The sequence below is a fragment of the Xenopus tropicalis genome, chromosome 1 (genome assembly GCF_000004195.4).
Source record: "Xenopus tropicalis strain Nigerian chromosome 1, UCB_Xtro_10.0, whole genome shotgun sequence".
Lineage (NCBI taxonomy): Eukaryota > Metazoa > Chordata > Amphibia > Anura > Pipidae > Xenopus > Xenopus tropicalis.
In genome coordinates, this window is record NC_030677.2 from 39,043,888 (window position 1) to 39,059,040 (window position 15,153).

The window sequence follows — 15,153 nt, forward strand, 5'->3', positions numbered from 1 at the left end:
GAATTATTTCTTTCTATCACCCGCTTTTAACTTATTTAACTATTCACCTAACACAGGGCCAAAACAGTGCATATGTCTGGCATTCTGAACAAATCCCCTTTAAAGACTGGGGATTTTCTACCTATATTTTTCTTATAGGAATGTACAAGAAAAATAATAATACAGGTATGGGATCCCTTATCCGGAAACCCATTATCCAGAAAGCTACGAATTACGGAAAGCCCGTCTTCCATAGACTGCATTTTAATCAAATAATTCAGAATTTTAAAACTGATTTCCTTTTTCTCTGTAGTAATAAAACTGTACCTTGTAATTGATCCCAACTAAGATATCAATAATCCTTATTGGATGCAAAACAATCCTATTGGGTTTAATTAATGTAGAATTGTTTTTTAGTTGATTAAAGGTATGGAGATCCAAATTACAGAAAGACCCCTTGGTCCCGAGCATTCTAGATAATGGGTCCTATACCTGTATTGAGATGTCCCATAACAGAATGCAGCCAAAAGGATACAACCAAGAAGGACAAAATCTAGTCACAAGTTAGCTTTTACTGCAAAAGTGCAGTTGGAATAACGTAAGCTTCATGATAATTGGCTACTGGGGATTACTAGACTGCTTCAAAGCTGGACCCTTAATGGAAATTTAAACGAGATATCACTACACAGGCTCCATAGAGCAGAATCCAAGCCACAAAACAGAAAGGTACTTCATGCATGTCCTTGTCCAAATCAGTGTTTTTTATTCACTTGTCTGTGGGTCCAGCCCACTTCTTATAATCACAACCAGTATTAGATGGGTTACTGGATGGCTTGGGAGAGGTCTAAAATTCCCTAAGCACAAATAAATGAACCAATATAATAAAAGAAACAAAATGATTGATGTAGCTCCACTAAAACAATGTTCCTTACTTTTCCATTTCATGCACATGCAGCTTTTCTTTGTTACAGGTAGGCAATGTATCTTGTAGGACATACCTCTATCTATGTAACCTAGAACATGGAATAGCCCAGGCAATATCAGAGCCACCTCACAGTGTAGCACCTAACCCCAACCGTTGAAAAGTATTATGCCTGGAGCTGTGTTTCAAAAGTGAAGCCAGAGGATTTTAGAAGGCATGGGTTTGATGGCCCCTGGTTAGACATAATACCTACACTGTAAACTTTGCAGAGCAGATATTGGAGCAGAATTATTTGGATGCTTTATAAAGATTAAAATGACCATAAGACCACAAAACTGGATATAGCTGCTCTAGATAAGATTCTGCAAGCAACCTGCTTCAGTTTAAAACAAACAAATAATGTAACTGTGTAACAAATTACATTCTTTTTTTTTTTTCTCAAAATATAGTCTTCATGAACAAGCCTCATTTAGCTAATATATGCACTGCCCAAGTGGAACGTACAAGCTCCCTAAAGACTTCGGCAGGACTGAGATTCATATAAGGTCAATACTTTCTAATTAACCGGCAATATCTAAAGATAAATGAGAGGTAGAGATACCAAAATAAATGCAGCACAGCAGAAGGCACAATGGGCAGGACTGTACCCGTGTTACTGAAACTGGACACTGTAACTACATATTTTAATCTGTTCTATTTAAAGGCCAGAAGATATTGCTACATTAGGACAAGGTCCCCAAAGAAACTTATCTGTCCCCAGTTTGGCTGCCCATATGGTAGGCCAGATTGGGATGATCTGATTATTTGAACCTTAAATCAGATACCAGATATGGGTTGGGCAGACTGACTGTGCCATGCATGGAACACTAAATCACCAACTCATGGGCAGAATTGGTCCCTCATAGGAGCATACATATAATATTATGGTGTTTTGCCACTGATTTGATTGCAGGGTTTCAGATGGCTGAATAAACAAGTCCGATCTTCCCTTCTCTGTTGCTTTGCGATGGCTCAGTTTACATAGAACGCAGTATCTGTTTAACGCTTAATGTTGGTTTGAATTTCTAAGATCTGATACCACAGACTCTGCGGATGCAATGGAAAGTGTAGCTGGAAGGATCAGGCAGCTGTTAGGTAACTTGATCTTATTAGAGGAAGCCTGATTTATATCCTTGGGAAATTATAGCAAGAGGGATTTCTGTAGGAGGAATTAATGCAATTAAAATGGCGACCGGTGGTATATTAGCTTGGCAAAAGCTTTACTTCTTAAGAACAACTATGCAGTTGGGTAGACAACTGTTCCACAAAATCTTGCAATGTATCTGCATCTGTCAGTGCTGGGGCTCATTTTTTAAACACTGGGCAAATTTGCACCTGGGCAATAACCCACAGCAACCAATCAGTGGTTAGATTTTTCCAGCCAGCTGCAGTTTGAACACTGAAAGCAATCTGATTGGCTGCCACGAGTAACTGCCCAGGTGCAAATTTGCCCAATGTTTAGAAATGCCCCCCACTAGCGTATTTAAAGGGATCCTGTCATGGTGTATTTTCATTTCTAAATTATATTATTTACATAGCAAATAATTAACTCTACCACTTAAAATTGTATTCTTGAACCAACAAATGTAATTTGTTGTAGTAATAAGATTGGTGTGTAGGTGCCATCTCAGTGCATTGTGAGTCTGAGCTTTCAGAAGGAGCCAGTGCTACACATTAGAACTGCTTTCAGATAACCTATTGTTTCTCCTACTCCCATGTAACTGGAGGAGTCCCAAGTCAGACTTGGATTTCTTACTATTGAGTCTTATTCTGACAATCAATCAACAATTTATTCAGTGAAATAAACAACCATTTATTGGCTCAAAATTATAAAAACAATTCAAAAAAGCAAACATACTATACCAAACGACAAACAGGTGCATCCCAGTGCCTCATGGTATCCATACTCCAATCTCCTAAAGTGTTATTCTGACACATACTGGGAGCTGATACCTTGCTCCCTTTCCCATTGTTCTGCTGATCGGCTAAGGGGGGTGATATCACTCCAACTCAGCAGCTCAGCAGTAAAGTGTGACTGAAGTTTATCAGAGCACAAGACACATGGCTGTGGCACCCTGGGAAATGAAGAATATGGCTAGCCCCATGTGAAAGTTCAAAATTAAATATAAAAAATAAACTTTTTGCACTTTTGAAAATTTGATTTTAATGCAGGATTCTGCTGGAGAAGCTCTATTAATGGATGTGTTTTGAAAAATATGTTTACCCAGGACAGTATTCCTTTAAATGAGAAAGCTGTGTTGTATGACAAATACTTTATATAGTTTACCACAAAAGTTTAATTCACAAAGTGCAGATTTGCCCTAGTGCGGTAACTCTTAGAAACCAGCGAGTCTAATAATGCAAATATGCAATGAATACAGGAATAAACTGAGCAGATCTGAGGTAGGAGCAAAGAAGCCTATAAGGAGCAGAGTAAGAAGAGGAATATGTTATAGACCCTGAAGCCCAAACAGGATCAGTGTGTGAAATTCTCAGGAGCATGTGACTCAGTAGTACACCTGTCAGCAGAAGTCATGCTGCCACTACAAATAGCAGCCCACAAATGCTCCTAGATGGATGAGGCAATAAGAAAGAGAACACACATGCCTTCATAATGCTATAGGGGGTTATCCAGTAAGTAGCAAATCTTTCTCTGACATTCCCCCAAATCCAGGTTTGAAATTCATGAACACATTTTAACTGGCTGTGCAAAAGGAGGCCAGCAGCAGCTTCTGTTACACATAGCTAAATATGCAGTGCAGCTTCTGTCTTTTACTTTATGGTTTTAACAACCAGAAAGGAGCAGCTTAGCTTTAGATAGTGTTTCCTTTTAAGATATATTCCTCGTAAAGGTATCTGTTAGCCATCAAACTAGGTTTATTCTACTATACAACTAGTCCATTGTACTATAACCAGTACTGTCCAACCTGTAGCCTTTCAGATTCAGGTAGACAACACAATTGGATGTTCATATACAGAAGATATCTACTTTTGTCTATGATTTTTCCTCTTATCTTATAAAATGCTGGTTCTGCCAACTCATGGGGTAATGGTAGTTTTGCCACCTGCAGTATCACTTTTCACATTTTGGGCAATGAGCCATTTATTGCCATAGGAGATGACAAAGCTATGCTATAAGATGTTTAACAGCAAAAAAATCCAGTAGCACACTGAAGATGCAAGCCGTGATACTTGGGCAAATAAAACACAATTTTTTCACGGCTTGCATCTTCAGTGTGCTACTGGATTTTTTTGCTGTTGGATATTGACCCCCATGCAAGGTGAGGTTCTTCCAGTACTTCCAGAGGGTTGAGCTCCCCAATACTGCTAATGCTATAAGATGTTTGGCAGAAAAAACACTACATATTTAGCATTTGTCAGACATGGAAATAGCCCTTTGTTTATTCAGCAGAAACAGCCAATCAAATCTACTCAAATAAAAAATGGCTATTAGCAAATATCCTCAGTGCACCCTACAGCTTTGGCTATCAGCCCACCAAAGACAAAATAATGTTAGTTTGTTCCCACAGAACACATGGTGGTAGAGGGTTTGTAGTAAAACTGTGATAAACCAGATATCCGTATCTTATACTAACCAATCAGATGTTCAACTGTCTCAATGTATAACCGGAACAGTAATGCACATCCTTATGAGAGCCTATGGGTGGTTTCCATGCGACATTGTATTTCAGCAATGAAGAAAGGCCCAAAGCCTCTGATGTCAACTTCCACTGACTATAATGGAAATCACTTGATACTGATACGCAGGTAATTGGAACTGCTTTAATGCATGTTCTTTGGGTACAGAACTCTGTGTGCCAACGAGGTCAGATGGCTTCCACTAAAGTCACAGGGTGGTGGAGTGTGCCAGTAGCCAGAAACTGAAACAATTCAATGAACTAAGTTCCTGCGTTATAAGGCATGGGCGCAGTTTATATGGTCTCCCCCACAGCCTGTCAGTAGTCTGCCTGCTGCATAAAGCTGCGGTTCATAAATAAATAAATATCCTGAATATTTAAAATATTAATGCTAGGCCAAGAAAGGATTCCAGGTACATTTACTGCATTTTTTAAAGAACAGCAATTTTCAAGTCACTAAGCTATCATTTATACACATGCTTACTCCCACCCACAACTTTCTACTGATTTATCAAATCAGTCTCAAATATAAAGCATTAAATGTAAGAAGAACATTCCAATAAGTTACAAAAGGGATGTCCAACTGGGGTGGGGTCTGTAGACTCCTCAAGAGCTGTATGGACTTCAGAGTCTCACGTACATGCAAATTCAATGTGAAAATTGCGTTTAGGAAATGGGGAGTCTGGCTGCTCGTCCTGCACCCCAGCCCTCGACACTTATAGTCACGTTACTGTGGACTTCTGTGGGGACGACTTCTTCCCAAAACCCATCCAGCCAGTTCAAATGAATTATAAGCGCTCACAAAAGAAATGTAAAAATGTAAAAATAAGTGAAGTGTTAATTTCCCCTTGTTAGCAACCTATGGCTATGCTGTGCACACTGCATTACTGTATCTAATCCCTTCAACAAATCACACAATTATTACAAGGCTGAAACTGTGGGCCAGAAAGGGATATTTATATCCCCAACACACAAATTCCGGGCAGTGAGTCAGTGGAGTACAGACCAAGTACCCATTCCTGTGTTTTTCCACTATTTATTGTATAAACATTAGTGACTTTTTTTTGGCATTTAGTTCTGACATTTAATGCCCAAGAGCTGTCTGTGATGTACAACACGTAACACAGGTCTGTTTTGAGGTGACACATTTCTTTCTTGCCAACAATTTACTACCACTCACACAATTACTCACTTATAAAACAGGTTTGTTTCATTTACTGAGATTTCTGGAAAAGACACAGGGGAGAGCAAAGAAATACAGACTCGCCTGCATGGTTTAACACAAAATGTAGGACGGTTTGGTAGATCTGAGTTGTCAAGATCGGTTGCTCAACAGACCAAGGAAGCAATCATTGTCATACTTTCCCCATAACACACAACAGCAGCATATGTCGTTCCATATTTGTCGCTGCTCAAGTGATGGTAACAAGAGAATTCAGTCTTTATGTGAAACTAAAGCTAAAATATGGGTTGTTCCTTTGCAAATTTATATAAATATTGTATACTAAGCTTTACTCTGAAATACAAAATTAAAATTTTCCTGCCATTAGCTTTTAAGGCAGTACAGGTATAGGACCTGTTATCAAGAATGCTCAGGACCAAGGGTATTCTGGATAAGGGTTCTTTCAGTAATTTGGATCTCCATACCTTAAGTCTACTAAAGAATCAATAAAACATTAATTAAACCATGTGGGACTGTTTTGCATCCAATAAGGATGGAAAGTTGCTAAACAAAAAAAATTATATCTTAGTTGTGATCAATTACTAGGTACTGTTTTATTACTAGAGAGAAAAAGGAAATCGGTTTTAAAATTCTGAATTATTTGATTAAAATGGTGTCTATGGGAGACGGGAATTCCGTAATTCAGAGCTTTCTGGATAACGGGTTTCCAGATAAGGGATCCCATACCTGTACTAAGAAAGCAGGTTTCCTGGTTACAGGACTGCATATATCTGTGGGTAGGCCCAGGACAAAACAGACTTCCCTGTGCCCTACTATTTGGTCCTGGCCAACCTATGACCCTTCAGCTACTGTTGTGAAGGTAGCAGACCTCTTACAAGAAAACCCAATATCCAGAAAGCACTGAATTACCAGAATAATACAAATGTTGCTCGAAATTACAGTCACTTCTAACAGAGCTGTCATCTTAAAGGAGTTGTCCACCGTGGGTTTAACTTTTAGTATAATATAGAGAGTAAAATTGACAATTTTTTTTATTATTTATAGTTTTTTAATTATTTAATTTTTTTTGTTTAGCAACTTTCCAGTTTGGAGTTTTAGCAGCTATCTGGTTGCTAGGGTCCAAATTACTTTAGCAACCAGGGAGTGGTTTGAATATGACTCTGGTATATCAATAGGAGAGGATGTGAATAGAACAATCAGTAATGAAAAATAACAATAACAATAAGACTGTAGCCTCCAACACAAATAGTTTTCTGGCTGCGGCAAATAATTCAAAAACTATAACAAATAATCAAGACCAATTGAAAAGTTGCTTAGAATTGGCCATTCTATAACATACTAAAAGTTAACTTAAAGGTGAACTGAAAGAAGCCCTTCCAAGCTATATGTGGTTGCAACTCTACTCTGTTAAGAATCATAGGGCAGTAGATAAGGCTACATATCCTTACAGGTCTGCAGAGGCTCCTAATGTGATCTAATTCAGCTTTAGATACATAGCATGTTCTTATCACTAGAACTTTGGCAATCCTGCTGGATGGCTCCTCTATTATGTATTTAGAAAGCAATACAAATTTTAGCTACTACATTTTATTACAGTGCTTGGAGCTCCCACACAAAACAATAAATACAATTAGGCAGGTAAATACATCTACCTGCTCAATAACCGATCTCTTTATTAACTGGACATGTATAGGAACACTGACTGCAAGATAGGTTATATTTCAAACACAAGTAATAAGGGTTTATTCAGAAAAAGATAGTTTCATATACATATATGCAGAAATTCCTTAGCTGTTCAAGGCACCAAGGTTAAATTCCATGTGCTGTCCAGCTGGAGGTCACTTGGATGGCTGTAACACTCCAAGACCCCCAGACAGCCCATGGCTTCCATAGTGCTTTACACTATAACAATTTAATTTGTTGTATGTGATATTTGCCAGTAGGATAGTCCAGAGCTAGAGCATTCTGCCTGGGAATATTTGCCATGGTCCTTGCACAATGCACAAAAGTGATAACTTGGCAACTAGTGAGAAACTGATGACTAACGCTGCTCTACAAAGCCGACTGCAAGCAATTTTTACATCTGAATTGTTCTAGAGGTGACATGAAAACCCTGTCTCTTCTCACATCTAGATCATAGGATAATATCATGATGGACAAACCAAAGCCCTTCAGATTTTATTGAACTCCCAGGTCCCTCCAAATGGGTTATAGGGAGTTATGGGTCAACAACACCTTGAAAGCAGCAAGTAACCATTAATTGGTTAAAACTAGGTAAAATAAGGAAGTTATATATATCTTTAAAGGGGAAATATACCCCTTTCTTGACATGAGCTTATTCAATTGGGTTTATGTAGAAACAATGTCCCTTTAATAGCACTGCATTTAAAACACCACATTTAATAACATGGCATTTAAAACAATGAATATGGGAGATCTACGTGTTACGTTATAGCTACTAAACTGCACTGGTAAGCTTTGTAATTGAAAATTTAATACATTTTATCCATGCCATTTATAGTTGTCTCGTTTGGCCTCTTCACAGCAGCTCCTTACATAAAATGTTCATCATTAAATTAATTTGCTTTTATCCGTTAAATGCTCTGTAGATCCACAAATGGGTTTGGCTCTAATTTCTGTCTTCATTAATGGGGTGGAAAAGCCCGGTGACTGCCGGATGTATGGGGAGTTGGGGGGTTAACATGACGTTACCTACACCGAAAGGAACCCAGAGACTATTGAGGGGTATTGCAAGTAGCAGGAGTCACACCATAACCAGCAGGAGAAATGGCTGAAAGTGACACATTTACATAAGCATGACTGGCAATATAGGGTTAATAGAATGTTATCAACTCCAAAAACAGAGGTGGGGGGAGAATAATGTGTAAGTCCTGGCCAAACGACAGCATCCTGTATCTAGGCCATATGAGTGGCACTCCATTGTTGCTAGTGAATGAAATGCTAGCCAGCACAGCTACAACATAAGCTGGGGCCATTTCACATAATTGTTTTCTGGCAGTGGATGTACCTCACAAACTCAGGGTTCCTGTTTGCTCTGCAAATACCCTTGCCAAAAGTTCTAAGGTACAGTATTCTAAACACTTGCTTGAGATTTCCCTTGCCTCCCTCAGCAATACAAACAGAACTGCAAGCTCCTCAGAACAGGAATTCTCTGTGCTGTAATGGATATCTATAAACATAATTTCAAGTAAAGGCGTCATTAACTTATCCCTTTTTGTTCTCTGGTTCTGACTTTTAAATGATCATAGCACATGTCAGTTCTCCTCCAGATCTCCGCCAGCTGCCTTCTGCTACATTGTTTCAGGAGTCAGAGGCAGGGGTGCAGAGAATATAAGCAACCAGACAGATTTGGCTTTTAATTGCAATTACATTAACAAAATGAGTTTTAAAGCATGTTTAATTAATATTTATTGGAAAGTTGCATACAGTCACATTTTACGGAAAAAAGCAGTTTCTGGGTGGAGGATCTCATACTGCCTACAACTGTAGCCTACAACTACAAACTAAAAGGAAACAATAAAAGATATTAACATTACGGTGCAGACAATAAAGTGCATGTATTACATAAGCACTGCACCGGCGCATCCCTGAAATAATTGGTACCTGTAATTGATGGCAATAAAGTTAAAAAGTGACTAGTAAATGGGATCATGAACCGTTCTACTAGGAAAGCTGGGTCAGTTACAAGGGAAAGATGGCTGCAAGATCTCAACATGGGATGTCCTAAATGGTAATGGAGAACTTGGCACAATACAGTATATGTAACACTATCCCACAGTCACATTTCCTACTCCTGGCACCACCTTACCTTACTATGCACCCCATGCTATTCACACTACCCCTCAGTACAACCCTGCCCTAGCACAATCACCTTACTATACACACACTATTCCAGATACAGTATTTTGTGTGGGTGGGGGGATCTTTCTTACTTTCCCCACTGTTCTCAAGGTACCCCAGGTGTCCCTACTTGCACTCCCCAAACTGCAGCTCTGCCCAGAGTGCAAGGAGTTAAATGCAATTGCAGTCGCTGGAAAGATGTACAGTTTGTTCCAGCAAGGTTACCCCTGCCATCCAGAAATAGTTTCCCAAAACCCTCACTAGACAGTAAATACAGCAGTGCAGCAACTGGGAGAAGAGAAAGGAAGAGCCCTGCATTATTTATATAGCCTGTGTGTTAGCTTGGAATGAAGATTTTGCGGCGGCCAAGCATTGCTGTTATGAGATATCTCTGCAGAGACCTCCGTAGCAATAACAACTGCCCCCCCCCCCCCCTACAATACAACACAATAACAACACACATCGCCCTTGGCTCCGGAATTAACCCACAATGGCTGTGGGAATTTCACAAGTGTGTGTATTGAAACAAGCCCAGAATAACAAAGACGAATGCAACACAGAGGGGGGAAGCAGGTACCCCAATACTCACAGCTGCTACTCCAGGACTTCAGCAGCGACTTTATGCTTATCTCGAAGAAGACGGAATCCTGTAGGCTTAACATGATGCTTCTGGTAGCCACGGTGACACGGTACTTTGGGTGCTTGATCAAACTGTTCTGCGCTTCTTTCCTCAAAGGCAGGAGAGTTCTGGCCTCCAGTGGAACTGCTTCATTATCATGCAGTCTCTCGGTGACGCACAACTATAGAAAAATTGCTGCTCAATGCAGAGCGACTTCTGAACAAAAAAAGGGGGGGGAAGCTTGGGGGGAAAAAATAAGCCCTGAAGTTTGCTGTCAGGAGGGTCTGAAGGACATTTTCACCTTTGCTGCAGTGGAAATGCAATGTGACTGAGCCGAATGATTTAACCTGTACAAAACGTGGCCGGCGCCTGGCTGCTAAACACAGGTCAGGAAGCCCACAAACTAGCCCACAAACTAGCCCGGAGCTCCGGAGCCTGCTCGGCAGCAAACTAGTCTAACAAATGTCACAGGATCTGCTAGGCTGGCCGCTTCCCCTCAGCAGCTGGGCACAAGCACTTGGGAGCTCCGTCATGTGCAAGAGCCTCCCTGCCGCGGATTTACACCCCCTGTCACTGAGCAGGGACTAGTCGGCTGTGACAGAGCCAGCGGCCTGCGTATTGCACTTAAGATGCTGCCGGATAATGGCCGGGGAGAGTGATGTAATGAGCGCCGCGGCTCCCTGGCCGTGCATCAGCACTGTGAAATCGCTCGGTGTATATTGCAAAGTGCCTTTCCGCTTTCTCAACACTCATGTTTGATGTCTTGTTTCCTAATTGGAACAGCCACTTAGGAACCAGAGAGCAGCACGGTAAGGAAGTTAACCCCTGCACGACTGGAAACACCAGGCACTTTCACTTTAAAGCCAAGGGCTTCACTTTCCCACCCCCCCTTGCTGCAGCATCTGTGCGTCTGCTGCCAGCATGCTAAAAAGCTTCACATGTACCATTCAACTCAATGGCATCAGGCAGGGGTTGCACAATTCAGCCATGCACCTTCTGTGCTGCAGCTCCATTCACAGAAAATCCACAAGGGCAGTAAATATATATACAGCATAACTGGGCATTAGTAGTGCGCCATATCCTCTGCTGCAAAGCTGTCAATTAAATGCCAAAGGACTCAAGGTGTTACAATAATTACAAAATAACAATTTAAGGGACACATTAAATACTAATTGTTGCAACATGCACAAATAATAACCTGCAATAATAAATACTGGTATAAAAGGCTAATGAATAGGTGTACAGGTGTGTAACTCCACTGTAAAAATCCCCAATATAATGGCACAAAAAATATTTCAAGGGTAAATATCCTAAAACATGTGCATATTGGTCACCATGTACTTAACATGTGAGAGGGAGCTGCCATAATCAATTAATAAATATTAATTAGAATAAAGGTCTTTTGGTTTTGTTAAGCCACTTTTTGCCAAGCAATCACACTGCACTAGCTCAGTGCGCTCTGGGGCTGCTGTTGAAATATTAAACTCGAAAAAGTTACCATTAGCAGAAATTGAAGTTACATCTTCCACAATACAGGGAATATATAAAAAAATTAATCTGATGCAAAATGTGCTGCTAAAATCATTAGCAATCAGTCTTTTATTGTGAAATTTCTATTGTAAATAAGCAGTATATTGTGAGTCGGTCCCCTAAGCTCAGGAAGCTGACAGCAGTACAGAGCATGGGCAGTGAATCAGCAGAAAACAAGATGGGGAGCTACTGGGGCCACAGATCTTCCCTGCTAATTGGCTATGGGGGCCTTTAATTGTCTAAGTAGCCCATGCAATATGCCTAGACCAATTCTTTGTTAAGCCGCAGTTCTCCTTTAAATTTAAACACAAAAAAATAAAAAATTCTAAATGTATTTTTATGAGCTCTGAGCAACACATAAATTATTTAAAAAACCTGTTTGCCAAAGAAGATAGAAGCAGTTGGTGATTATGTGCAGATGAGGGAGAACAATGAATAAATGCTCAGATATTAAAGTGATGAGAAACGCTTGAGACAGCGACTGAATCATTAGCGGCTCTTCTGCACTACGGCAAAGACAGATCACTTCTTACTTTAGTCGCTCTGTCACAGGGGAGCAGACAATTAAATCGTTCTCTGACAACAACAAAGGAAAGGAAACCTCAATCTTACAAAAAACTGTATTTTCAGTGAATTTTGCTTTTACAGAATGGGATATTTTACAGTACAAAAGAGAGGAGCAGCTTTCTCTTCTGAAATTTGCTTCTGTAAATGGAATACATGATGTTTGTATGTAAAGCAGCAATAAGTGACTATGATATAAAGTGCATAATGTACACCCTGTTGTAAAATATGAGGATATTAGAATTGGCCTCTGAGTTTCTTGACCTGTATAAAAGCACTCAGCCTTTGGTGGCTTATAATATCCTTATATAACCACTATCCCTTTTCTCTTGAAGTTCAAGAAGAATTTGTAGATACAAATATGAAGTGAAGAAGATGAAGTAGAGACAGAAGACATCAAAGCCAAGATTTAGCACATCCCTAGTCATGGGAAATATCATGAGTGCTTAGCTGCCCACGATAGACACCCCAGCAAACCAACTGGCAAAATGTGCTCAGGGACAATCTCTTAGCACAACCTTTGCCCATCCCTCTCTCCATGTGTGCTGTGTAAGCCCCTTATTATCGGTGACCCTGCACTGCAGCAATTCCAGCAATAAGTGTCTTGTTATGGTGACGCAGTTTGCATTGTGCAAATAACAAACAGAGGCTGATGTATTCCTTTGACTCAAGGCAAGAAGACCTATTTGCTTATGGCTACTTGGAGCTGCAATTAAGCAGAAACCAGAGTCCATGGATATGTGTTAAACCAGTACAAATGTGCAGAATAACGTACAACCCCATGCAACACAAATATCTTTGTAATGTGAGCACAGCGATGATTCACCATAATCCAGGCATAGGGTATATCCGGCTCCTTAGCCCACAAGGACACGGCCCAGAAATCTCCATGCTGCTACCGTCATGTTTAGTGAAAAGACAGTTCACAAACAGGTCCTATGGCCATGGGCGTCCGCAGAAAATTTTCCAAGGGGGGGGGGGCAAGTAAGCTAGCATCATCCTGCAACAGATAAATATATATATATTTTTTTTTTTTTGCAGGATGATACTAGGGGAGGCTAAATATGGCCCATACACAGACTGACCTACAGCTAATGTGACACTTAGTGGATTCACTGCTGACGTAAAAAGTTAACCTCCCAACTACCTCTTGCCGTTCCCACTGACTCCCAGGGATACTGTACAAAAGTGCGGGTGGGGGTGCTTTTTTTTTTTACCCTAAAATGTTTAGTATTAGTAGTAAAAGTATTCATACGCGCACTTCTGTTAGGGGATCTGCAAACATTTGTGTTTGGGATCAGTTAGCTTAAAGGGGTAGTTCGCATTCGAATTCACTTTTATTTTTAATGGTTTTTCAGTTATTTAGCTTTTTGTTCAGCAGCTCTCCATTTGGTATTTCAGCAGCTATCTGGTTGCTAGGGTCTTATTTACCCTAGCAACCAGGTAGTGATTTAAACAAGAGATGGGAATATGAATAGTTAAGGGGCCTACTTGGAAAAATAAGTAATACAAAATTATAATAATAATAAAATTGTAGCCTCGCAGAGCAATATTTTTTGGCCCCCATTTGAAATCTGTATAGAGGCAGAAGAGATAGGCAAATTATTCAAAAAAATTAATTAGGAAGACCAATTGCAAAGTTGCTAGGAATAGGCCATTTTATAACATACTAAAGGTTAACTTAAAAGTGAACCACCCCTTTAGATGTGTTTATGTTAGTTTTATAGCAAGAAAGGCAGTGGGTACTGACTCCCCATTATATACAGTGAGATGCAGTCCGTATTTACAAACCCAGCACATTATATGCCATGAGGAGCAGTGGGTACTGATGGCAGATATTCAGGCCCTGGCACTATAACACTGGCACTGATACACAGCATTGGCCCCACTGTAACTAACTATAAATGAACAAAACAATGACAAAAAAAAAAAAAAAAATAGTAAGTGCAAAAAACAACAACACATATATAAACACACAATTAGCTTTTTCAGAGGGAAAGAGTTAACTTACCCTCCATGTGTTAGGGTAGGGGATAGATTATAAATTAAACAATTTAATGTCAGCTAGTGATTCTTTAGAACTGTATAGTACCTGTGGGATGAAAACTGCAGCAAAAGTTGAGAGTTGGTTCTCAGGTAAAGTTACAGCTGCAGATTCATGTTTTCAGTCTTTATTTCTGTTTCCAGTTTGCAAAATCTCCCGATCCCTGTGTGCATCTGTGCTCTGATTGGTCAATTTTACTGTCTGTCAAGGAAGCTGTGCTCTGATTGGTGAATCCACAAGAAGAAAGATCCAATCGGAGCACAGCAAAAACGGGCTTGAGGGGAAAGTGCAGAAACGGAGTAAGGTTTTTGGTTTTTTTGCTACTTTTCCAGGGGGGGGGCAAGTGCCCCCTCTTGCCCCCTTCTGTGGACGCCCATGCCTATGGCTCTCCAGATATGACTAAACTACAACTCCCAGATATCACACGGAGACCAAGGCTGGAAAGGAGGCTTAGATTAGTTAACATTATTACCGGTACATCATTAATGTCTTTTATTATTTCTCAATTTCTATGCTATATAGCACCTATGGCTGCATCAATGGACCCAAATCCCCATGGAATGATATCACGGCAGGGATTGAATTTAGCACTACAGATTTTCAGAACGTTCATATCACCCCCAGCTCCTCATTGGCCAAGGCAAATCACTATTAAACCTTCATCTCATACAAAACAAGGCCACAACACAGCAGCAGATGATGCTAATTACTGCCTTGTTATGAGTGGAGCAGCTGAAGCCAAACCAACTTTATAATGTGGGGAGTTTAATGTCA

The 15,153-nt window shown here is 40.1% G+C and overlaps 1 protein-coding gene across 10 annotated transcripts in view; it reads right to left on the reverse strand.

The window, feature by feature from the left end:
• Positions 1-15,153, reverse strand: part of fryl (FRY like transcription coactivator) — a 184,778-nt gene that overhangs the window by 107,431 nt on the left and 62,194 nt on the right. For 3 of the 10 annotated variants that reach the window (XM_002933446.5, XM_012955688.3, XM_012955687.3), the window contains exon 1: positions 10,212-11,622. The exons of the other annotated variants lie outside the window; for them this stretch is intronic. In XM_002933446.5, the coding sequence (XP_002933492.1) occupies positions 10,212-10,284 (73 nt within the window). In that variant the 5' untranslated portion in view covers positions 10,285-11,622. Of the gene's footprint in view, positions 1-10,211; positions 11,623-15,153 lie in introns of those variants that run through there. 10 annotated transcript variants of the gene reach the window in all.